The sequence below is a fragment of the Platichthys flesus genome, chromosome 4 (assembly GCF_949316205.1).
Source record: "Platichthys flesus chromosome 4, fPlaFle2.1, whole genome shotgun sequence".
NCBI classification, from domain to species: Eukaryota; Metazoa; Chordata; class Actinopteri; order Pleuronectiformes; family Pleuronectidae; genus Platichthys; species Platichthys flesus.
Window position 1 is genome coordinate 25,852,597 of NC_084948.1, and position 24,018 is coordinate 25,876,614.

General features: G+C 42.4%; 3 protein-coding genes and 2 long non-coding RNA genes across 7 annotated transcripts in view; 2 read left to right on the forward strand and 3 right to left on the reverse strand.

The window, feature by feature from the left end:
- LOC133951857 (tyrosine-protein kinase receptor UFO) overlaps positions 1–1,185 on the reverse strand; it is a 28,386-nt gene extending 27,201 nt beyond the window's left edge. Inside the window, exon 1 of the mRNA XM_062386070.1 lies at positions 646–1,185. Coding sequence (XP_062242054.1) covers positions 646–805 — 160 coding nt within the window. The 5' untranslated portion in view covers positions 806–1,185. The remainder of the gene's footprint in view (positions 1–645) is intronic.
- A 3,472-nt stretch (positions 1,186–4,657) lies between these two features.
- si:ch1073-83n3.2 (uncharacterized) lies at positions 4,658–8,746 on the forward strand. 2 transcript variants are annotated; one of them, XM_062385577.1, is made up of 6 exons: positions 4,658–5,162; positions 6,456–6,714; positions 6,824–6,857; positions 6,987–7,173; positions 7,967–8,365; positions 8,611–8,746. In XM_062385577.1, the coding sequence occupies exons 1-5, from the start codon at positions 5,108–5,110 to the stop codon at positions 8,320–8,322; spliced, it is 891 nt and encodes a 296-aa protein (XP_062241561.1). In that variant the 5' UTR covers positions 4,658–5,107; the 3' UTR covers positions 8,323–8,365; positions 8,611–8,746. The 2 variants fall into 2 exon arrangements, with proteins under 2 accessions (XP_062241561.1, XP_062241560.1); XM_062385576.1 differs by having other exon boundaries at positions 4,659–5,162; positions 7,967–8,746.
- Positions 5,539–7,971, reverse strand: LOC133951564 (uncharacterized). The gene is made up of 2 exons (XR_009920482.1): positions 7,658–7,971; positions 5,539–7,200 (listed from the first exon to the last, which is right to left on the reverse strand). It is a non-coding gene; the product is annotated as an uncharacterized LOC133951564 (long non-coding RNA).
- LOC133951562 (uncharacterized) lies at positions 8,566–10,642 on the reverse strand. Of its 2 annotated transcripts, none has more exons than XR_009920480.1 (3): positions 10,189–10,642; positions 9,953–10,020; positions 8,566–8,694 (listed from the first exon to the last, which is right to left on the reverse strand). It is a non-coding gene; the product is annotated as an uncharacterized LOC133951562 (long non-coding RNA). The 2 variants fall into 2 exon arrangements; XR_009920481.1 differs by having other exon boundaries at positions 9,953–10,080.
- An 818-nt stretch (positions 10,643–11,460) lies between these two features.
- Positions 11,461–23,690, forward strand: LOC133951410 (uncharacterized). Its single transcript, XM_062385333.1, has 18 exons — positions 11,461–11,700; positions 11,795–11,957; positions 12,056–12,205; positions 12,835–12,995; positions 16,144–16,320; positions 16,502–16,643; positions 16,737–16,924; positions 17,001–17,142; positions 17,232–17,410; positions 20,663–20,902; positions 20,997–21,159; positions 21,258–21,407; positions 21,915–22,075; positions 22,163–22,339; positions 22,496–22,637; positions 22,711–22,898; positions 22,975–23,116; positions 23,206–23,690. The coding sequence occupies exons 1-18, from the start codon at positions 11,530–11,532 to the stop codon at positions 23,385–23,387; spliced, it is 3,018 nt and encodes a 1,005-aa protein (XP_062241317.1). The 5' UTR covers positions 11,461–11,529; the 3' UTR covers positions 23,388–23,690.
- The last annotated feature ends 328 nt before the right edge of the window (positions 23,691–24,018 follow it).

Here is a 24,018-nt window from a genome sequence, read left to right on the forward strand (position 1 = left end):
GCGTGGCTGTAATGGTCAAAACACATGAGCTGACAGGTGGAGGCCCCTGTAGGGACTCTGTGTTTTCATCCGCTGGCTCCAGAAGTCAGGGATTTGGAACAGAGAATGACCTCTGGGTGATAGCTGGCCGCATTCCCATGCACACTTACGGCTGTAGTTTAAAATGAACTGTAAGTGTCAACACTATTTATAGAGCAAGGTTTGTCTTTTTGCTCTTCTGGCTGAGGAGTGGGTTTTAATGACATCCCCTCACTTTCCCAGCAGGGTGTATTTTAAGCCTCTGAGCAGAGACATGTCTCTCAAACGTCCCATCAGGAGGAAACCCTCAGCTTGTTGCTGCACCTGATCATCGTGGAAAAACAGCTCTCCAGAAAAAACACACACTTTCCTGCTGTGACTGTCTCAACACCAGCAGATTTTTTAAAAGCCTTCTTTATCACCTTGTTTTAAAAGTGGAACGACTCCCTTGGTGTTGGCCACAGATGTTGAAGCGATTCCAGCTGCGGTTCCACTCATACAACCCACAGCAAATTGATTTAACGAGTTATAGGAGCAGAAAGCTGACTGAGCTAATTGCTCATTAAGATGTTTGGTGAAGTTGCCAAACAACGCTGAGGAGTGAGGGAGGGGGGGGCTCCAGCTTACCTGTCAGGGAACCGGCGCCCACCGGCCTCCAGGCGGAAATCAAGAGGATCAGAAGCGACCATCTATGAAACCCGGTCATGGTTCCTCTCGACGTGAGGTCGCCTCTGAAAAGCAGCTTCAGGAGAAACGCAGTCATCTTGGAAACACCTCCGGACTCCATCACCGCATCTCAGCAGCTCCAACACCTCCGCCCCCCCTCCTCCCCACTCAGTTGATCCAGAAACCGGTTTATCCGCGAGTCGGAACCAAAACAAATCCGATTTCACACAGATCGTGGATAGAGAGAGGAACGTCCGCGCGTCTGGTCGCTTCCCCGCTTGTGTTGTTGTTGTTGTTGTTTTGTTTTGATCCAAATACGAACGGCTTTCCAAAGGGCGCGCGGCGAAACGAGCGCACTCCAAACTTTCCCTCTGAAGTTTTCCAAATCCCAGTCTATACTGTAGAAACCCAGTGAGTATTATTTTTCAAACCAGTGTTCCCTGCAGCCTCTCTCCTTCTCACCGGTTCCCTCAGACTCACTCAGACATTCCCCCCCTTCGCCCTTTCTTCTCCCTCTCTCTCTCCCCCCCTTCAAACAGGATTCAAATTCCTCAACTCAACTTCTTTCCACCCTCCTCCTCCTCCTCCTCCTCCTTCTCTTCTCACTCCTCCTCCTCCTGGGTCTCCCTCCTTCCCTCGGAGGATGTGAGGAACCCTGCGGCATGCTGATTGTCTCCGAACAATCCCCCATTCGCTTTTTAATTACGCACGGATCCACACAAGTTGCAAATAGCCGCAGTGAATCGTCCATTTGCCGCTGGAAACAAAGTGGCCTGTGTGTGTGTGTGTGTGTGTGTGTGTGAGTCTGTCTGATGTCGGAAACCTGCGCAGAGAGCGAACGAGTCTGTTTACTCACAGATTCAAATCAGATTATTTTTAAAACACTAATAGGAAACAGGGAAATTGGCAAAATAGCAAAAATTCAAAGTCTTTTAACGTAAAAGTAAAAATGAAATTGAAATCAAATCAATCAATTAAAACAAATGAAACAAGAAGATTAGGAGGTGAAGTAAAGTGAGATTAGAGACTAGGATTAAAATGATATGAGTTTTACATTGAAAACTTCATTTTCTTGATTATTAAATTTATTCTCATATTAATTGAGACATTAATCATATGTGCAGCTGATTTCATAAACACTTATCACTGTCTCCATATTGTATTTATCCAACAGATATTCTTAGGACATTACAGTTTTTAATTTTTATCTTACTTTATTATACCTCCATTTGTTTAAGTTGATATTTTTGTTCAAATTATTCTTTTGTTATTGTTTTTTCTACTTTGCAGATTTTACTGCGTCTCTTTTCGGTTTGTGTGTCTTTGAATGTTTTGTTTATCTTCTGCACTGCAGCTCTATCATTACCTCGACCTCATTGTGTTCCTAAGGTCAACACAAAGGTTGAATGGATGAATGAATTAGTCTCCGTGTCTGGGCCACAATACACATTAACACCTTCATTAATTTGCATTGTTAATAAAAACCAACTTGTTCCGTCAGCTCTTTAAAGGACTTCCTGAAGAACCAACGACTTCTAATGAATTTCCTCAATCGGCCAGAAAACTAATTAAGTGGATTCACACTACAACGTGAACTTTATTGACTTGCTGCTAAAAGTTTCAACCTTTAATTAACCAACATCTTATTTAGGCTGAGAATCACAGCCTCCTGATGGGATAAAGGGATTCAAACAAACAGAGGTCAGTCATCAAACTTCTGTATTTGCATGAAACTCCACTGGTGCATCCTGAGCTGCAGACTAAATAAATGCTGCAGGTCCAGTCACATCGGACTGGGATGTCTGAGGTGGTGCAGCTCCTCTCTACTGGGAGAAGGCCCTGCAGAGTTCACATGAATCATTTGTTTTCTGTCTCTCTCTCATTAAAGTGCTGGGAGGTGCTGGGACGCAGGTTGTGGAGAGACCTGGTCCCACTGGCCCTTTAAGAGTGGCTCTGTGGACAGTGTTGTGTTCCCAGGGTCTTTAATGGAGACAGAGAGGGACTGAGAAAGACCCCATTGTATCTGCTCCCTTTTCAATAGGAGCTTGAGCAATGGCGCTCTCAGTGCTCCCAGATAGAAGCCCAGAGAGGGGGGGGAGAGGGGGTCACCGAGGGGGTCCTGTACAAGAAAGAGGGGAGTTCTTCTCCAGAACACAAAGTTTTTGGGGGCTGGATGAACCTGGAAGCTGGGAATGTTTGGGTTTTGAGGGGGGATGGGCGTCAGCTGCAGGAATCAGCATTCAGGTTTAAGCCAAATCCTGCAAACCTGATCCACCAGAACCCCCCAGACTTCAGGATTTACAGATTTTAAAGGAAGTGAGAGTGGATTTGAAATGCCTCAAGTCAAAAAGCCACTCGGACCAGCAAAACCAGTCACACAGTCACTTTGTTGGGCTCCTGCACCATTCTGCCCAGTGGGCTCTGAACAAAACAACCTGTTCGTTTCCAGTGAGAGAATCTACTGGCTGCAGGACCTGGGAGACACCTCGGGGCTGCTCTACCAGCCGCAGGACCACCCGTGGGGGGGGGGGGGGCATCTTCCTCTTCCTCTTCTTCACCTCCTTGTTTCTGCAGCCAAAGATGAAGTGCTTCCCCCAACCTGTTGATGCATCACAGGAACTGACGTGACATGTGACTGCCTGGAGTTTCAGAGGGCTCTTCTGCCCCCTGGTGGCGGCAAACGGAAAATCCCTCTTTCCTCACATGGGAGCAAATCCTCCACAATTCAAATGGTTTCCCTTTGATAATGATTTGGGGGAGGTAGTGGGAGGAGCTTTGTTTGACAGTATTTTTCAGTTATATTTCTTGCTTTTAATTTGTTGAATACTGTTTTAGTTGTTTTTTTAAAGTTTCCATTTCAGAAGTTGTAAGCGTGAAAACAAACAAACTGTCTCCTCCCTGTTGTTATTAGGTTGTTGTTTTTGAATTCATACAGTTGTGTTACATTTTTCGTTTTGTGTCGATAGTCATTGATGCATCAGCAAAAATCTATCGATATGGGTTTTTTTTAATTCATCATAAAACACGACTACTGGTTGCAAAAAAGGACATAAGTCCCATAAGAAGATGAAATGTTAGGATTGTATTCTATCATCCATCATCCATCATCCATCATCCATCATCCATCATCCATCATCCATCAATCCATTGATTATCTGTGGCGATTATCCTTTGGATAAGCTGGAGTCAATCCCAGCTGACATTGGGCGAGAGAGGAAGAGAACATCCTTATCACAGGGCTGATAGAAGTCAGTGGCTGTTTGTGTCTATATACAGATCTACATGTGTACAGATAGATATAGACATTATAGACCCAAAGAACCATGCCTTTGGAATTTGGGAGGAAACCCATGAAGACCTGATGGACCAATAGGTTTGAACCCAGAACATTTACATCTGCATGTTAGGAGACAGTGTTGACTATTGCACATGTGCATCATACTCGCTTTTGAAGTGGAACAGGAGAACCAGGGAGAGAGAGACTCTGTAGTTTGACCTCAGTGAGAGTGAAAATAAAAGATCCATTGACTCTGTGTTCATTTTTATTGTTGTTCTGAATCCTCTTTAATCGCTGATTAATCAAAGTGTGTATTTTTAAGCCTTTTGTCTTCGTTCAGGCTCCATCTTATAAACCAAGCCTCCATGAAAGCTGTATACTTGAGACCTGTTTGACTTCGGTCTGGAAGTGGAAGTTTTTTGATTTTTATCCCTCCCGTTACATAACGTTTTTCAAACTGTGATAATCAAGCCCGGGCCGAGACAATGAGAGACGTTTAATCCAGGTTGGATATGTGACCTTGAAAAGCCGTTAATATCTTGGAGGTTGTTGCACTGGTGAGGGCACGTGTCCCAGGTCCGGGCAGATTAGAACCGTGGTCGGATCTTCAGCACCACAACAACAGGCTTCCAGCTTTGCAAGAATAATAATCTGTTGTTTTTTAATCTGCCTGAGCGGGAGGTGATCCAAACCCTGTCTCCTCGGAGGCCGTGCGAGGAGCAGGTTTGATGACATTTCAATGTTGACCTGTCGCCCATATGGTTCGTCCCAGGCCTCAAATAACAGAGGCTTAGATCTGTGTTTCTGAGAGAGGAGCAGTGTGGGACGGCCCAACATGAACATGACATCTGGTGACGGCCATGATGAAAATCTCAGGATCCCTCTGATGGGATTTGTCCATCGCTGTTATGATTATTATTCGCCCTCCGAGGCTCATATGTCTCTGTGCAGCAGGGACGGCTCCAATTCCTCTCACAGCGGCACGGCTTTAAGGAGGGGAGGCCTAAATAGTGCGGATTATTCTCTCTCTCTCTCTCTCTTTCTCTCTCTCTCTCTCTCTCTCTCTCCCACCCCTCTCTCTCTCCCTCTCACCCTGTTCTTCATCATCAGAAGCCTCCATGCCTCACTTCAGTACCTGGTGCCGTGATGACCACAGGCATGAGCACAGCCGGTGTTCATCGAGGCTTCCTCAGGAAATATGGTAGGTCTGATTTGATTCCCTCAGCAGCAGGTAGTTCTTCACTCTATATCTGAGACACAGCTTGTGTTTCATGTTGTGCATTATGTGTATTGGTCCATTCAATGTAGGAGTTTAAAGGTTCTTTTGAATCATCTCCCTATACTCCTGTGTTTTGATGTAGACCTTGTGGACCTGCAGCACATTACAAACTTCAGTCCCCTTAAACAGTTAAAAAGAAAATGCTGGATCTGTCCCCTGATACAGATCTGCACCAAAATGTAACACATTCTTTCCCGACCCATTTTTCCATCCATATTTTTGTGATAATGCATAAAATTGATTTTACGTAGTCCTGCCAATTGAGAGACACACAAATGCAGAGGAAAACCTTGTTGGCAGCTTTAGTCAATATGTTTATTGAAATCCACAATTCTCTAGCAGACACTCTTCTAGAGGACTAACTTTGCTATATCACTCTCATGATGTCATATAAATAAATCAGTCCACACCTCTCGGCCTCTCCACCTCTCTGCTCTCTCTCTTTTGAAAATCCACCTGTCCGTCTTTAATCCTCTGTGTGGAGAACTAGAGCGAGTCTTCCCCATCCATCAACATGTGTCCTCCGTCTATTATCATTATTACTCAGCTGATCGCTGTCTGGGACAATCCATCATGTGTGTCCTGCCCTGGAAACGTGTTTTCACTGTTGATCCCTGAAGGTGACGACTGATAGAGCTCGTAGGACACGTAGAATCACCTGCTGTAATCATTTGCACGTAGTTTTCTTTTTATTGTTTATATCTAGTTTACATTTCTACAGTTATTTTAGAATTCAGATCATAAGCCATATGCAGTCTCCCCTGTTTTGTCGAGTAATCTCTTTAATATAACATTTCAGAATAGCCCTTATTTTAAATATGAGTGTTTAAGGTGTCACTCATGGGGGGACTTTATGTTTCTGAACAGATCATTAAATATCCTCTTGTGCAGTGTAATAATATTCAGTGCTCCTGTTCTGACCCGGCCCAACATTATAACCATTACTGATTGTTATTGCATCAATGCTATTTATTGCTCTTTATGTGGTATATTTGTAATAATTCTTCTTTCTACTTGTCCAATTAAGACAAAAACTAAAAAGAACATATATAAGTTGAGTACAAACTAAACCATAGCCTCAAAAAACTTAATTTATCAACACACAAACTTTTTTATCCACACATTAAAAGTTTGAGATCCTACACAGTCGTTTTAATATATGAATATAAGTATATAAGTATCTATAACTGGACCTTGTGTCTTGTTTGTCTGCAGGGGGCTTCATGTTTAAACAGTGGAAGGAGAAGCACCTGGTGTTGACCATGGAGGGAAACCTGCTGGTGTGCCGCGACGCAGAATCCCCCCCCGATCAGGTGGTGGCTCTGCAGACCAGCTGTGGGTCCATCGTGGAGGGACGAGAGATCCTGGACCTGCCCCGGCTGCCTCCAGGGGGCAGAAGGGACTGCTGCTTCGCCCTCATCCTGCCCCAGAACAAGTTCCTGCTGCTGCTCACTGACAACCCAGAGGACTGCAAGTGGGTGTATACACTCTATATATGCACCTATCGTGCTTATGTGTTGCGATTGTAATCCACAGGTTTCTGAGTGAAATATAATAATGTTTTTATCATGTTTATCTTTCAGTCTTTGGCTGAATTTGATCAGAAAGGTGAGAGAGGTGAGTCGGCAGCAGTTTTCATTTCAACCCTGTTTTCCCTTTTCTGATAATATAAGTAAATTATGTCACGTGTTCAAAGGGAACACTTTGTGTATTTCAAAACCTTATTGATATATTGTTCCCGTCCAGGGTGTCATGTCCCCGCTGACCCTTCAGAGACGCTGCAGCATCACCCCCTGCATCACCGACAGGGACCCGCTGCCCGACTCCGGCAGTGAGAAGGACCCCGGGTCCCCCAGGATCTGTGAGGGGACGCCTCCTCTGGGTCAGGTCCCCGAACCAGGAGGCTCGCTCCGAGACAGACGCCAGAACCAAGGTGTGTATGTGGCTCGTCTGTAGTTAACTGACGGAGGAAGATACAGGTGAGGAAACAACACAAACAGTCGGTTGTTTTTACAAAAAATAAAGAGACACATGCAACATTCTGAATCACAAAGTAACACACAGAGGTTGATTTACCACGTAAATGGCAACTGTGCAAAAATACATGATGTCCGAACTAAAAGTAAGTGTACATGTTATTTATTTTAATGTTCAAGTTTAAATGATGAGGATGTTTTAATAACCTCATCCAAGCGTATTAAACTACTGAACATCGTGAGATAGAAAAATCTAATTTTTATGTGCAATTTGGTTCAGATCAAAAGGAAAATCCGTTTCTAGGAAGTTGAGTGTGGTTCCATAAGGGGACTGTTGGACCTTGGCAGAGGTTTCAGCTCCATTCTAGTTATTTGACGTATTAAAAATGAGGCGAGACATTATGATTGACAGTGAAGAATGACTTGCAATTAGCCGAGTACCTCTCCCTGATCACTACTGTGCACACTCTGCTCCCAAGTAACATCAGAGCAAGATGGCAGCTCCCGTGTCCAAGATCATTTGGCTTCATTTTTTCCTCTAGTGGGAGACGGTTGAGATTTGTCGTCCATTTAAGGACCAGTCAAAGTCACAGCTCTGGTTGTGTAATGACTGAACGGCTCAAAAGGATGAAGAGAAAAAATAAATATAAAAAATATAAATATATAGAAAATATAAAATATAAAAAATATGAAAAAATCCGTGAACACGACAACAAGCCGACACTTCCCTGATTTGTTTTGCCTCTGCAGCCCCCGGAGCCCGACGGCCTCTGCCTAACGTTTCCGTGCCCCCCCCCCATCGCGTGTCGGATTGTCTCCGTCACGGTAACAGCAGCGATGCTCGGGCGGTGCGGGCGGTGTGCCTGCTGATGGGGGGGGCGGCGGCCTCCTCTGCTCTGGGCTACCTCAGCTCCTGCTCCCCGTCCTCCCCGCTGGCCAGCCGGGGCCCGGAGATGGCCCACGGCTCGGGCGTCTTCTCGGAGCTTCCTGCAGGGGGCTCCTTCCACGCCTGCAGCCAGGACGTCGACACCCCCAACTTCAACAGCTTCGACTTTGAGGGAGACTCCGACTTTGACGCGTTCGACTGTGGAGGATTTGCTTTTTAGTCGTGACCCGGAAACTATTTCAAAGACCTTTAATTCTCCTTGTGTAGGTTTTCCTTTATCATATAAGAGCATTAATTAATCACCTGTTGGGTTTTATATAATGGATATTTCATGAAGGTGTTCTTCCTGGCGTAATGCCCATGCTCCTCGGGTTAAAACATTCATGATCGTGACTCCTGACATTTAAGCCTGCAGTAGTGTTCCTCCTCTTCATTTGATATTTTATATTTTTATATTCATTACCTCTGTGAATACTTTCTCATCATCCACATTCTCTCCATTCCCTAGTTTGGCACGGTGCTCGATTCCACTTTACCCTGGTTTCACAAATCAACAGATCATCTGCCATCTGGTCCGACCGGTGTCTTTTCCCTGAAACGCAGTGCAAAGGTGAAGCTCTGAATAAATCCTGCTGTAATCATGACTGTGTGTCTCTTTGTCTCTCTCTCTGCATGCATGGTGTTAGTTGTGTGGCAGGTTTTGGAGGAGGGATGATGTTTGTGTGTGTGTGTGTGTTGGTGTGTGTGTGTGTGTGTGTGTGTTGTGTGTGTTAACCCTGAATGGCCGTTTGAGCTGAGATTTGTTATCGTAGCTAAATTAATCTGCGTCACCCAAAATGAACCAGATGTGGACTTTGTTTGTGTGTGTGTTTGTTTGTGTGTGTTGTTCTAATTTTGTGCACCAGTTTGGGCAGCATGAGCTGAGACCATCAGCGGATGGAAGAGCAGCTGCACAGGCCGCTCACTGGTTTCCTGTGCAACGTGTAAGAAGGTCTCAACTTGAAGCCTTATCGAACAGAAAATCATATTTCCTCCAAAGTGAGATAAACCATGTGACACTCAGAAGATAATTTAAATCCTTCTACTTATAAACCCAGTAAGTTTCGAATGACGTGTCCATTATGGATTTGACCTCACCCCAGATAGCACTAGTGTTTCTCATATAATGAAAGTGATGCAATAGATCAGAGGCTTGTTGCTCAACTTTGCGTGAATGCCAAGACGTTGTTGACACAACAGCACATATAAGGTTATGTGTTGTGGCTGGTATAGCTCAAGCGTTAAAGGTTTAAGAGCCTAAGTCTAGTCTACCAGAGTTTTTTTTTGTTGATTTAAAATAACATATATATATATTTTATTTTATTTCGAATTAAAAAAACAGTTATTCCACACTCTTATTTCACAGTTCATCTAAATGCAATGCTGCTTTAACCTTCTTGTTAAAAAAAAAATAACAATTCAAATACAAAGCTTGAAACTGGAAAAATGCTAATTCCCAGTGACAGATTAATAATTTGAAATGTCTTTAGATTGTGAGAAGAGGACAAGTTCATGGAGAACATAAAAACTCAACTCAGAAAGGTTCTAAACTCAGTACTCAACCTTTTTAAATCAGGATTGTGAACCATATGTGTTGAGATACTGGGAAATGAAACCGGCCAATCAGTTTCACTTCCCAGTAACTAAAGCTAGTTAAAGCTGGAACCTCAGCACCAGATATCTGCTGTTCAAACTTGTTGCAAACTCCAAATTTCAGCATGAACAGTCGATCCTCTTGTTTATCAAATCAATACAAATGCATAGATAGCTTTAAATTAACATAAACATTTGTGAGAGGAGAAGTGAATGACCTGCTTTTCTTCATGTAAAGTCAAAGATCACTGGCTTCAGTCCAATGAACGACAGCAGTCAGATGAACCTGTAGGTTGACAACAGAATCACGTGGTTCACCTGGGGCCTAATGCGACCCCCAACGACCCTGGATGTGGTATATAATGTTACCACAACAGCCAATACACCGTCAAAACTGTATCTGATGAAAACAAGCAGCTAGGCAGAGTTTGAAATATCTGTGGATTCAACTTACTGTAAAGCATATTTCCCTTTGTTAACTCTATCCCCCAGCTGGCAGTCATGTCCTGGGCCGTGTTGGTGATGCGTCGGGGAATAGTCCCGTTAGACAGCGGCCCTGATTCCAGATCACGGGCAAATTTATCCCCATGCATGGCTGGACTTTTGCTACAGCAGCGGGTTTAATTAACGGTTCACCGATTGTGTGTTTGTTTTTTTTGCCTGTGCATTTAAGTATGCCACCTCACATGATGCCCTTTGAGCTGCAGCTGGGATTGTCTGTTTGTTTAGTAAGGACTTTCTTTTGGCCTTGCAGCTCTCGCTCGTTCTGCTAATCCGTTTCCTAATAACCTCAAGGGTCAACAGAGAGAAACGAAACTGATGGAAATGTTTTTTTTTCATGGTTTTATTCTAATTTATCTAATTAACCACTGAACATTTGAACACTTGAACTACACTGTTACTTTTTTTTTAACTACTGTATTATCTTGCCTAAAGTATATTCATATTTATATATTTTTATATATTTATCTTGCTTAAAGTTATTATATCATACAATACCTATAATTACTATAGTTAATACTGTACTACTTCAGATATATTACTTACTGCTCATAGTTCTTATATCATACATTACCTGTTAATACTGTACTATTTCCTTTATTACAGCTCATAGTTGTTGTATCATACAATACTTGTTAATACTGTACTATTCCATACATATTTGCTACTGTACATATCTTATTTATTTACATTCCATTTTAAATACGCACAATACTCTGCACTTTAACTCCTTTTTTTTGCACTTCTGGTTAGACGCTAAACTGCATTTCGTTGTATAATAACTTGTACTGTGCAATGACAATAAAGTTGAATCTAATCTAATCTATCTAATCTAATCTAATTTCAACTCATATTTATGTATATATTTATACAATAATGGAGGAGTGGATACAGGAGGAGAGCCAGCACCAGAGGGATTGCATTGACTCATTCAAAGGTGAGTTTGCAGCTGTTGTTATTAAAGCTTCACGCATTGGTTTGTGATTAGTGGTGCAGTCAAAAGAAAAGCTTTGTTGCAGCTCTGTGTGTGTGGCTTTTTTGCATGTGCAATTAAATATGCCACCTCATATGATGCCCTTTGAGCTGGGATTGTCTGTTTGTTTAAGGACTTTATTTTGGCATTGCAGCTCTCGCTCGTTCCTCTAATCCGTGTCGTAATAACCTCAAGGCTCAACGGGGAGAAACGAAACTGATGGGAATTTTTTCATTGCATGGTACCGTATAAATACTCCAGACAGGAGAGCAGGCCACAGAGGGACAGTGGGTGGAAGAGAGACGAGGAGAGCAGAGCAACATGGACTTTCCTACCACGGTGATATTAGTCGGGCTCATAGTAGCTCTACTGTGGGTTTTAACAGTGAAGAGCAGGAGGAAGTATAATTTACCTCCAGGACCTGTTGCCCTCCCTCTCGTAGGGAACCTGCCGCAACTGGACAAAAATGCACCTTTTAAAAGTTTCCTCAAGGTGAGTTCAGCAACTGTTGTTTTGTCTAATTCGTAACAAACAGCCAAAGGCAGCTGTTTCTCAGTCGCAGCTTCTTCATCTGAACTTTCTCTAGCTCAGTGAAACCTACGGTCCAGTGATGACCTTGCACATGGGCTGGCAGAGGACGGTGGTTCTGGTCGGGTATGATGCAGTGAAGGAGGCGCTGGTGGACCAAGGGGAAGACTTCATGGGCAGAGGGCCGCTGCCGTTTCTGATGAGAGCCACCAGGGGCTACGGTAACAGACTGTTACAGACCCGTGTGTGTGTCCGAGGAGCAGTGGTGTCTCAGTGGTTTCATACCTGAATGTCTCTGTGTCCACCTCCTGATGGTCAGGTCTGGGGATCAGTAACGGGGAGCGATGGCGCCAGCTGCGACGCTTCACCCTGTCGACCCTCAGAGACTTTGGGATGGGACGTAAGGGCATGGAGGAGTGGATCCAGGAGGAGAGCCAGCACCTGAGGGATCGCATCGACTCATTCAAAGGTGAGTTTGCAGCTGTTGTTATTAAAGCTTCACACATTGGTTTGTAATTAGTGGTGCAGTAAAGAGATTGTTGGAATTGCTCTGTGTGTTTATTTCTTTTACTTCAGCTCTTTAATCCTTATCTCGTTCAGACTGCAGTTTGTGCAAAGTAAACACTGAAGAAGTTACAAAACCTGCAAATAAACACACACTTCTGTCACAGCGTTGATTTACCAAGACTCACAACCAGGGATGTTAAAGCTGCACAGCCCCAGGTGGAGCTGGGCGATATAACTTAAAATCAATATCAAGATTATTTCCAACTTTTGCCTTGACTACGAATAATAAACTGTTATTTTATTAAATTAATATACTCAGGAACATTTTAAAAATACCTAAAGAGTTTATACATTTATAGCTTTTGACATTTGGCGGAACGTTGGACCAGTGGTTCGCCCGGCCAACTCACAGCTAAAAGGTTCCATTGTCAGAACCGGGTTCTTTCTGCAGTTCTCTTTTAATTAAGTAATTGGAGATTTTAAATTGATAATTGATGGATGCATTGCATTTTTTTTTGTGTGACCTCTCCAGTAACATCTTCTCTCTTGGGATGAGAACTAACAGCGTGTTGTTCTCCTTGTCTCCTCCAGCCGCACCCTTCGACCCGACCTTGCTGTTGAGCTGCACCGTGTCCAATGTGATCTGCTGCATGGTGTTTGGCCAACGCTTCAGTTATGAAGACAAGCAGTTCCTAAAACTTCTCAACATCATGTCTGAGATGTTAAAGTTTGAGAGTAGTCCTCTCTGTCAGGTGAGTGGAGGGGGGGGATGGTCCTAGAGAGACATAACTGTCTTTAGTCTGGTTTTCATTATAGACTGTATATATATAATGGACGTAGGGTCCGTGAAGTCACCCGTTGGTTTCTGAAGAGTGAAGATGAGGCGAGTAGTAGGCGTTCACCCGGCGCCATCTTGCCGGTGCTGACTCCTCCTAGTTCCTGGCCAACCCATAAATGGGCAAAGAGGTGGAGGGCGTGTGAAGACTGACACCTGAGCCACGCCCACACAGCTCAATGTTACCTGGCTAGCTCAGGCTAAGGAGCTAGGCTACATGCTACCCGCGGCTGCTAACTGGCTAGCACTGCGGTGTTGCTACCGGATGGTCACAATCTTTACAAAGAACTCACTAGAGGTAAGTTACCTTGAAACTACACAACAACAAAACCTATTGATTTATTTATTATCATAATCATATCCTTTCATGCCTCAAGTGGGTTTTTATAAAAGTTACCTTTTATTTAACACGTCTAATGAACAGATTGAAGCAAATTATCTACAGAGTCGTGTGTTTGGTTGTGAGTTGATTTTAATAAGTTAATATCAATACGCTACATGTGTAAATTGCATGTGACAAATGTTCTGATACAGGCTGGTACAACCACCATTACTATTACCACCTTGTTTATTTAGCCTGTTATGGCGTTTAGAGTGAGTTAGACAGTTTAGATATGATTATAATCTCCACACACCAGTATTGTAAACAGTTATTATATAATTGTGTTTTCACACTGAGGGAAGTGGAGATACTTGATGGGGATTGTTATCAACAGCTCTGTGGGAGATTATCACCTTGAATATTACAGATGAGGTAGAAAGATATTTTATCTATTTGTACAATGTTTCATTTGTTTCAGTACTTTACATTTCATTTAGCTGACACTTTTATCCAAAGCGACTTACAAGATCGGCATTCAACCATGAGGGTACAAACCCAGAGTCCAGTTCATCTGTGGTGCTTCTACCTGCTGAACACAGAATAAACTTTAAGAACCAGCCTTTGCTGGAACATGCACAACATAAAACATTCTTTTATAGTCAGTTTCTTCTTTTCATTAGATGAAGCACTGCAGCACCTGATATCCTCAGCAGCAACATGGTGGATATCGGCAGCTTCAGGCTGGTCAACATGAGGACCACCTGCACCTGCTTCATCTGCACTTCATGTTTTCCTCCCTTAACTAAAGACGGCCTGCAACTGTAGAGTTGGCTCATTGCTAAGTGTCATGGATAATAGAGTTAATTTCTATATTATTTATTGTTGGTTAAAAAATAACACTTATCAGAACAATGTTTATCTTTTATTTTCTGATTTGATACACTTTAGATAAGAACCAAGTGTTTTATTTTTCTTCTTTGCCATAAGAGACAGAACACGGTCATCACAAGTGTGTCCTTCAGGCTCGTCCGTCCCTAATAAAATGATAGGAAACGTAAAGTTGGCATTATTGTAGAGGAAGTGTTACTTATGAACAAAGTGTGTATCCTTCTTTTATGTGGATATTCAACTTTGTATTTGAATATGGTTTTGGATTAAACTGAATGTACAGTGTTGAGTTATTTCACATTAAAAGTATTGCATATATTATATAAAACATGATGTATTATGTGCAATACACATAAGTAATGGAAACAGGTCTGTACCTGGAGTCAGTGTTGAAGTGATGACTCGGTGTTCAGTCTGGTTGGATTCCAGTTGTGTCTCATGTTGGACATCCTAGAGGAACATTAAACACAAATACACAGATATGTAAAGTCATACATGTGCCAGGTTAACTCCTTAATACATTTTTACAATGTAGTTTATTACTACATAAGTTTATTACTTCAAAGTTCATCAGATCATAATCATTTCGGCTTAGGAAATATGTGTTGGACATCAGCCTCAGGTTCTCTATGTGACTGTATATTCTAGTAAAGTTACACTTCGTAAAATGTATTTATATTTGACAAAAAAATACATTATTTTGCATGTCCACTGATTTAACACAATAATTCGGTAAAGTCTGCCTAAGATTAACGATGTAAAAACTGAAGGTAGCAGACAAGTTTAGTTTTAACTGTAACACATGTTACAACACATCAACACCAATACTCTGAATAAAGAGCTTTAGGAAACGTAATGCTACTTTAAACAGCTGCTCTTAAAATGCAGATGTGACTTTAAATAATCACGTTTTAGTTTATCACAGTAACTCTGTTTCTGCAGAATAATAATCTGTGTAATGTAGTCACGTCAAATGGGTTGTCGAGTGAAACGACTTTACATAACATTAGATATCTAACGTGGTGGAGCTAATTCTCCAGAATCACACAGTCTCCTATCTCAGTTTAAAAGACTCATCCTCATAAACTTTTTAATTGTGTTCATGTCCCGTATATTAATCGTTGCTTGCTGCCTGTATTAGTTGCTGATGTGCTTTCTTACACTATAAAAATAAATGTATTACTTTTACTGCCACTACTGTTTATGTCATTTTATTTGACAATGTTCTTTTAGATTTATTTATATATCTTACTTGGATTTATGCATTTGATTTTTTTTTATTATTCAGTGTTTTATTTTCCATCTCAAGTTATGCAAGCTTTTCATCTTTATCTGTTTCTTGATTACTTTATGTTTTACTCTTTAAGTTGTTCAGGAGAACAAGCCGAACATTAAACGTGTTATTCATCCAATATGTGAATGGAAGCCTCTCCACAGACTCAGGTCATGTTCAGTGACAGGGATTAGCCTGTTATAAATTTTATAATTATTCATAAAATCAAACCTTTATATAATTTAAATGAGTGAATTAGAAAAAAATTCACCCCACTCAGAATTGTCTTGAACTTAGTGATTGGGACTGAAACCTTTTTTTGAACTAGGCTGTAAACAGGTTGAATTCTGCTCTAGAGTCTGGCATTTTCACATGGGAGTCAATGGGAATTGACTTCTTCTTGAAAACACCCTCAAGTTGCCACCCAGTGAACTGCAGCCTTTTGCACTTCCATATTGGCCTCATCGCTCAGCCCAGGATGTTACCGCTTGGTTTTCATACAGTGTCTTTATATCATCCTCTAGACGATTTGCTATATTCGAAACATTTTACAAAGCTGTGGTGTGTGTGTCTCTCCCTCAGATGTACAACGTCTTCCCCTGGCTGATGGAGCGTCTTCCCGGCCGCCAGCACTACTTTTTTGCCCGAATTGATGAGTTGAGAGATTTTATCAAGACAAAGATCAACGAGCATAAAGACACACTGGACCCCAGCTCTCCACGAGACTTCATCGACAGCTTCCTCATCCGAAGTGAGCAGGTCAGCTGAAAACACATTTATTCAAACTGGCCTTTGCATTGATGTGTAATATCTTGATTTCCAAAGATGTGTCATGTTTTGTTGTTTGGTTCTTTATTACATTTTTTAACAGTTGTTCTTGGCCACCTGCTGCGTGAAGTACACTTTAATATTTTGAAGTTGGATTTATTTGGTCTCTCAGGAAAAGAACAAGCCAACAACAGAGTTCCACCACGACAACATGGTGTCGACAGTGTTTAACCTGTTCCTGGCGGGAACAGAAACCACAAGCTCCACCATCAGATATGCCCTCAGTGTGTTCATCAAATACCCAGACATACAAGGTACGTACAACAGGTCCCCTTCCCTCCACACGACCCACTAATAGCATCAATAAAACCTGATCAGAGTGGATTCTCTTTATTTGCCTTGTGCAGAAAAGATGCAGCAGGAGATTGACAGTGTTGTCGGAAAGGACAGGTGCCCCAAAATGGAGGACAGGAAGTCCCTTCCCTTCACATATGCTGTCATCCACGAAGTGCAGCGTTTTCTGGACATCGTCCCCCTCAACCTCCCTCACTACACACTGACGGACATTTCTTTCAGGGGTTACACAATCCCCAAGGTATCCTCAAGTTCACAATGTCATATTCATGCAACCCTGCGTCATATGACACTGACCAGATGTTTTGTCTCGACAGGACACTACCATTATTCCCTTGTTGCATTCTGTGCTCAGAGACGATAAACAGTGGGCGTCTCCCTGGACCTTCAATCCTCAGCACTTCCTGGACCCAGATGGAAACTTTAAGAAAAATCCTGCGTCCATGCCATTTGGTGCAGGTATAACACAAATCAGCACTTAGCGTGACACTAACAAACCTGACAGCCTTGTGTTAATCTGTGGTTCATCTGCTCGTGTCTCTTCACAGGGAAGAGGGCATGTGTTGGTGAGTCTCTGGCTCTTATGGAGCTCTTCATCTTCCTGGTGTCTCTGCTGCAGCGTTTCACCTTCTCCTGCACAGACGGCCCCGACAGCATCGACATGTTGCCTGAGTACGGCAGCTTCGCCAACTTGCCTCGCAGATACAAGGTCATCGCTGCACCGCGGTGAACCGAGGAGCTCCATGCTGAATGTAAACATGACTCTCATACATGTATACAGACTATGTCAATGTCAATGTCAATTTTATTTATGTAGCACATTTAAAACAACTTGGTTGACCAAACTGCTTTACAGGTGGAGTGGTACGACCAAAGAACAGTAAAAACGTAATACAATAAACATACATTAAAGTTCAAGTAATACAAATAAAAGAGATTTGTTTATAAAAATTAAATTATGTGAGACTTTACATGTTATATATACTGTGGACTATACTCAGAGTGTAAGAATGTACCCAGGCTATAAATACAATGTCAGACTATATTGCGACTATACTGTCTGTAGACTCAGACTATAACATGTCAGACTATACTCAAACTATATAGACTGCACATGAATATAGAATATATCAGAATACATAGACTGTTCTTGAGTTAAACAGACTCCGAGTATACAGACTGTACTGAGAGTATATAGCAGACAGCCAGCAGGATTTTAAGGATCAGTTTCTCCCCGAGCAGAATTTTGAATGTTTTTTCCTTTTTTAAAGGTTTGTCCTTTCATGTGTAAATTCATGTATGTATTTTGTATCGAGAGATCTATATTGAACTAGTATATTTATGTATATTATGTGATTCATATATATATAAGTATATATGAATTGCGTTCATATCCCATATAATAATCATCGCTTGCTGCCTGTATTTGTTGCTGATGTGCTTTCTTACACTGTAAAAATAAATAAATTACTTTTACTACCACTACTGTTTTATGTCATTTTATTTGACACAGATGTTTTAGATTTTTTTATATATCTTACTTGGATTCATGCATTTGATGTATCTTATTATTCAGAGTTTTATTTTCCATCTCAAGTTATGCAACCTTTGCATTTTCATCTCGATCTGTTTCTTGATTACTTTATGTTTTATTTTTAAGTTATAGATATGACACCAGTGAATCACTGTAGTTGAATCTGTTTCTCTAGCGGCCGGACACTCAGTCAGCAGATATCTGCTGTTCAAACCTGTTGGAAAAACAGAAGAACTCATCAATCTGTCTCTGATGACGTCAACAAAAGTTGAGAAATAACCCTTTAAGAGCATCTGAGTACAGGACACAGCAAGAGGGGGAAGTTCTTCCAGATTTCATGAGCAGACTCCTCCTGAATATCAATCCTGCAGGCTATTAGTGTCCTGTCCTAACCCTGAGAATAGAGAATAGAGAGTAATTGAGTTTGTGATGGCAGATTTTATATTTAGATAAGTTTTAATGAAAGAAATGACAAGTATATAATTACGGTAGGCTTTCTGTGTTTAAAACTGCGCACATGTGGGGGTCAGCTTAGGAGACTGTAAGGGGAATGTAACATGTGACCATAAAATAATCATGCTTATGTATACTTTGATTGATTGATCGATAAGTTTGTTCCTCTCTAGGAGGAGCTTGAAGATGTTTGAAGTGCTGCCTTTCTTGAATGTCATTAACTGTTTAACCACCCCCTCCCGAGTGGGAGGGCCTAGCCAAATGTATAAAAACAAACCTCTGTTTCCTATCTGGTGTGCATATTACAAACTCAACTCTGTTGTATGCATCATGCTCTGAGCATTAAAGTGTGACAATACTGTAAGAGAATTGTGTCTCGTTTCCTCCTTGCTAAGGTGGGATTGTAGAAATTGCCACGACAAGTTATATTAATAGACATGTTTTATCTATTAATATTCTTGTCCATCGGCCTCAGGTAAGACAGAGGAATTGAATAACTTGTTTCTGTCCACACGATGAAACAAGGTGCTGAGTCACTTCACGCTGGCTTTACTCCAATGAAAACAACAGTTCACGAAGGATAAATTCGGTGAACCAGGTGACTTCAGCCATGGCCCAATGGGGCGCTCATGCGTGCTTTCTGTCATGTGGAAAAATAATTGGGAAATGACAGCTGTTACTCGAGAAAACAAGAGCAGACCGACATGGACCTTCCCACCAAAGTGATATTAGCCGGGCTAATTGTAGCTCTACTGATTAGCCTGAATGGCTGTTTGAGCGGAGATTTTGTATCGTAGCTAAATTAATCTGCTTCACCCAAAATGAACAAGCTGTGGACTTTGTTTGTTTGTGTGTGTTTTTTCTAATTTTGTGCACCAGGTTGTGCAGCATGAGCTGAGACCATCACCGGCTGTAAGAGCAGCTGCACAGGCCGATCAACGGTTTCCTGTGTCACATATAAGAAGGTCTCAACTTGAAGCCCTATTAATGCTATTATCTCCAAAGTGAGATAAATCATATGACACACTCACCCTGTCCATTATTGATTTGACCTTACCACAGACAGCACGAGTCCTTATCATATAATGAATGTGATGCAATAGCTCGGAGAGTTGTTGCTCAACTTTGCATGATTGCCAAGACGTTATAATTTAGTTATATGTTGACACAAAAGCACAGTAACAGGCTAAGTTTGGTGAGAAGTGAAGCTCAACCGTTAAAGTTTCAAGAGCTGAACTCTAGTTTACCAGAGTTGTTGTTTGTTGATTTAAAAATATATATATATATATATATAATTTATTTCAAATTTATAAAACCTGCAGTTATTTCACACTCTTATTTTTCAGTTCAGCTAGAGGCAATGCTGCTTTAACCTTCTTGCTAAAAATAAAAACAATTAAAATACAAAGCTAGAAACTGGAAAAATGCTAATTCTCAGTGACAGATTCATATTAATATATATTAAATTATGATTGTGAGAAGAAGACAAGTACATGGGTTCAAACTGTGAGGCGTCGGTTATAACCACATGTAGTCTTTCTAAATTAAGTTTATAACCTTTTTAATTCAGGATTGTAAACCATATTATATCTGTTGAGATACTGGGAAGTGAAACTGGCTAATCGGTGAAGTGGATCATAACCAGTGGGTTTCAGTTAAAGCTTGAACCTCAGTCACCAGATATCTGTTTTTTAAACTTGTTGCAAACCCCAAATTTCAGCATGAACAGTTGAATCCTATTGTTTATTAAATCAATACAAATGCTTAGATATATTTTAATTCACATAAACAATTAATTTGGTCCGTCAGCATCAGCCTCAGGGAAGAGAGGTGAAAGTGAATGACTTGCTTTTCTTCATGTAAAGTCAAAGATCACTGGCTTCACTCCAATAAACGACAACAGTCAGGTAAACCTCTAGGTCTACAATAGAATCACATGGTTCACCCCCGACCTAATGCAGCGCTCATGCCAGCTCCCTGTCAATAGTATAAATACTCCAGACAGGAGAGCAGGTCACAGAGGGACAGTGGGTGGAAGAGAGACGAGGAGAGCAGAGCAACATGGACTTTCCTACCACGGTGATATTAGCCGGGCTAATAGTAGCTCTACTGTGGGTTTTAACAGTGAAGAGCAGGAGGAAGTATAATTTACCTCCAGGACCTGTTGCCCTCCCTCTCGTAGGGAACCTGCCGCAACTGGACAAAAATGCACCTTTTAAAAGTTTCCTCAAGGTGAGTTCAGCAACTGTTGTTTTGTCTAATTCGTAACAAACAGCCAAAGGCAGCTGTTTCTCAGTTGCAGCTTCTTCATCTGAACTTTCTCTAGCTCAGTGAAACCTACGGTCCAGTGATGACCTTGCACCTGGGCTGGCAGCGGACGGTGGTTCTGGTCGGGTATGATGCAGTGAAGGAGGCGCTGGTGGACCAGGCGGACGACTTTACGGGCAGAGGGCCGCTGCCGTTCCTGATGAAAGCCACCAGGGGCTACGGTAACAGACTGTTACAGACCCGTGTGTGTGTCCGAGGAGCAGTGGTGTCTCAGTGGTTTCACACCTGAATGTCTCTGTGTCCACCTCCTGATGGTCAGGTCTGGGGATCAGTAACGGGGAGCGATGGCGCCAGCTGCGACGCTTCACCCTGTCGACCCTCAGAGACTTTGGGATGGGACGTAAGGGCATGGAGGAGTGGATCCAGGAGGAGAGCCAGCACCTGAGGGAACGCATCGACTCATTCAAAGGTGAGTTTGCAGCTGTTGTTATTAAAGCTTCACGCATTGGTTTGTAATTAGTGGTGCAGTAAAGAGATTGTTGGAATCGCTCTGTGTGTGTATCTCTTTTACTTCAACTCTTTAATCCTTATCTCGTTCAGACTGCAGTTTGTACAAAGTAAACACTGAATAAGTTACAAAACCTGCAAATAAACACACACAAACAAATATCAACATTATTTTAAACTTTTACTTTGACTACGAATAATAAACTGTTATTATATTAATTGAATTACGCAGGATTTTTGTAAATTTTTAGCCTTGGACGTTTGGCAGCACGTGGACCAGTAGTTTGTCTCACAGCAATAAGGTTCCCTGTTCAGAGCCGGGTTTTTTCTGCAGTTCCCTGTTAATTGGAGACTTTAAATTGATAATTGATGGATGCATTGTAGGTTGTAGTTTTTTTTGGTGACCTCTCCAGTATCCTCTTCTCTCTTGGGATGTAAACTAACAGCGTGTTCTCCTCGTCTCCTCCAGCCGCTCCCTTCGACCCGACCTTCCAGTTTAGCCTCACAGTGTCCAATGTGATCTGCTGCATGGTGTTTGGGGAACGCTTCTGTTATGAAGACAAGCAGTTCCTGCAACTCCTCAACATCATATCTGAAACGTTACAGTTCGGCAGTAGTCCTCTGGGTCAGGTAAGTGGAGGAGGGGGGATGGTCCTAGAGAGGCATAAACGTCTTTTGTCTGGTTTTCATACAATGATGTGTGCGTCTCTCCCTCAGATGTACAATGTCTTCCCCTGGCTGATGGAGCGTCTTCCTGGACGCCAGCACTACTTTTTTGCCCGAATTGAGGAAGTGAGAGATTTTATCGAGATGAAGATCCACGAGCATAAAGACACACTGGACCCCAGCTCCCCACGAGACTACATCGACTGCTTCCTCGTCCGAAGTGAGCAGGTCAGGAAGAACTTCAGGAAACCACACTGAGTGATATTGTTCATTTAGCTCCGACACAGTGAAACAATCTTCGTGTTAACATAAGAGCTGTGATCCCCAGCAGCTGAAAACACATTTTATTTAAATATTTTAAGTTTGATTTCTATTGTCTCTCAGGAAAAGAACAATCCCACGAATGAGTTCCACCACGACAACTTGGTGTCGACAGTGTTGAACCTGTTCCTGGCGGGAACAGAAACCACAAGCTCCACCATCAGATATGCCATCAGTGTGCTCATCAAATACCCAGACATACAAGGTCTGCCCCTACCTTCTTTATCTCAGATATGGCAAACTAAAACACTTAATAACTGATTATTTCACTTGTGCAGAAAAGATGCAGCAGGAGATTGACAGGGTTGTCGGAAAGGACCGGTGCCCCAAAATGGAGGACAGGAAGTCCCTCCCCTTCACAGATGCTGTCATCCACGAGGTGCAGCGTTTTCTGGACATCGTCCCCTTCAGCCTCCCCCACTACGCACTGACGGACATTTCTTTCAGGGGTTACACAATCCCCAAGGTATCCTCAAGTTCACAATGTCTTATTCATGCAACACTGCGTCATATGACACTGACCTGATGTGTTGTCTCGACAGGACACTGCCATTATTCCCTTGTTGCATTCTGTGCTCAAAGACGAGAAACAGTGGGCGTCTCCCTGGACCTTCAATCCTCAGCACTTCCTGGACCCAGATGGAAACTTAAAGAAAAATCCTGCTTTCATGCCATTTGCTGCAGGTAAAACACAAATCAGCACTTAGCGTGACACTAACAAACCTGACAGCCTCGTGTGAAGCTGTGGTTCATCTGCTCGTGTCTCTTCACAGGGAAGAGGGCGTGTGTTGGTGAGGCTCTGGCTCGTATGGAGCTCTTCATCTTCATGGTGTCTCTGCTGCAGCGTTTCACCTTCTCCTGCACCGACGGCCCCGACAGCATCAACCTGGTGCCCGAGTACAGCAGCTTCGCCAACTTGCCTCGCAGATACAAGGTCATCGCTGCACCGCGGTGAACCGAGGAGCTCCATGCTGAATATAACCACGACTGTTACTGATGGCGCCAGCTGGTACGTTTCCCCCTGTCAACTCTCAGAGACTTTGGGACGTTAGGGCATGGAGCAGTGGATCCAGAAGAGGAGCCATCACCTCAGGGGTTCGCAGAGACTCATTCAAAAGTGTGTTTGCAGTCAGTTAATGTGGATCAGGAATAATGCACAACCTGAGCTTAATTAGTTTAGAGCTTTATCTTACCCCTGATAACGAAGTCACTCTGAGAATAAAGAAAACTGTAAAAAAAACTTTTATTGTTGCGTTTCATATCCTTTCGCAAAATACACTGAACAGATGCAGAAAGAGAAGATGAATAAAACCATTGGAGGGTGACGGGGGGGCAGTCGACTTTCAGGGAAGCAGCAGTGGGTCAGTATGGAAGCTTTGTTGGAATCGCTCTGTGTGTTTATCTGTTTTACTTCAGCTCTTTAATCCTTATCTCTTTCTGTCGGGCAGTTTGTGTGCAAAGTAAACACACATTACAAAACACACACACTTCAGTCACAAGACTCAGAACAGGGGATTTTAAAGCTTTAATTTGAACAGATAACATGTGTCTCATTGGAGGAGATCACCTGATCGTTCTGAATCTAC

Coding starts and splice junctions, on each gene's coding strand:
- si:ch1073-83n3.2 (XM_062385577.1), top strand. CDS start 5,108: ATGACCACAGGCATGAGCACAGCCGGTGTTCATCGAGGCTTCCTCAGG. Junction 5,163..6,455: donor AGGCTTCCTCAGGAAATATG/GTAGGTCTGATT, acceptor GTTTGTCTGCAG/GGGGCTTCATGTTTAAACAG. Junction 7,174..7,966: donor AGACAGACGCCAGAACCAAG/GTGTGTATGTGG, acceptor TTGCCTCTGCAG/CCCCCGGAGCCCGACGGCCT.
- LOC133951410 (XM_062385333.1), top strand. CDS start 11,530: ATGGACTTTCCTACCACGGTGATATTAGTCGGGCTCATAGTAGCTCTA. Junction 16,644..16,736: donor CAAATACCCAGACATACAAG/GTACGTACAACA, acceptor TGCCTTGTGCAG/AAAAGATGCAGCAGGAGATT. Junction 22,899..22,974: donor GGGGTTACACAATCCCCAAG/GTATCCTCAAGT, acceptor TTGTCTCGACAG/GACACTGCCATTATTCCCTT.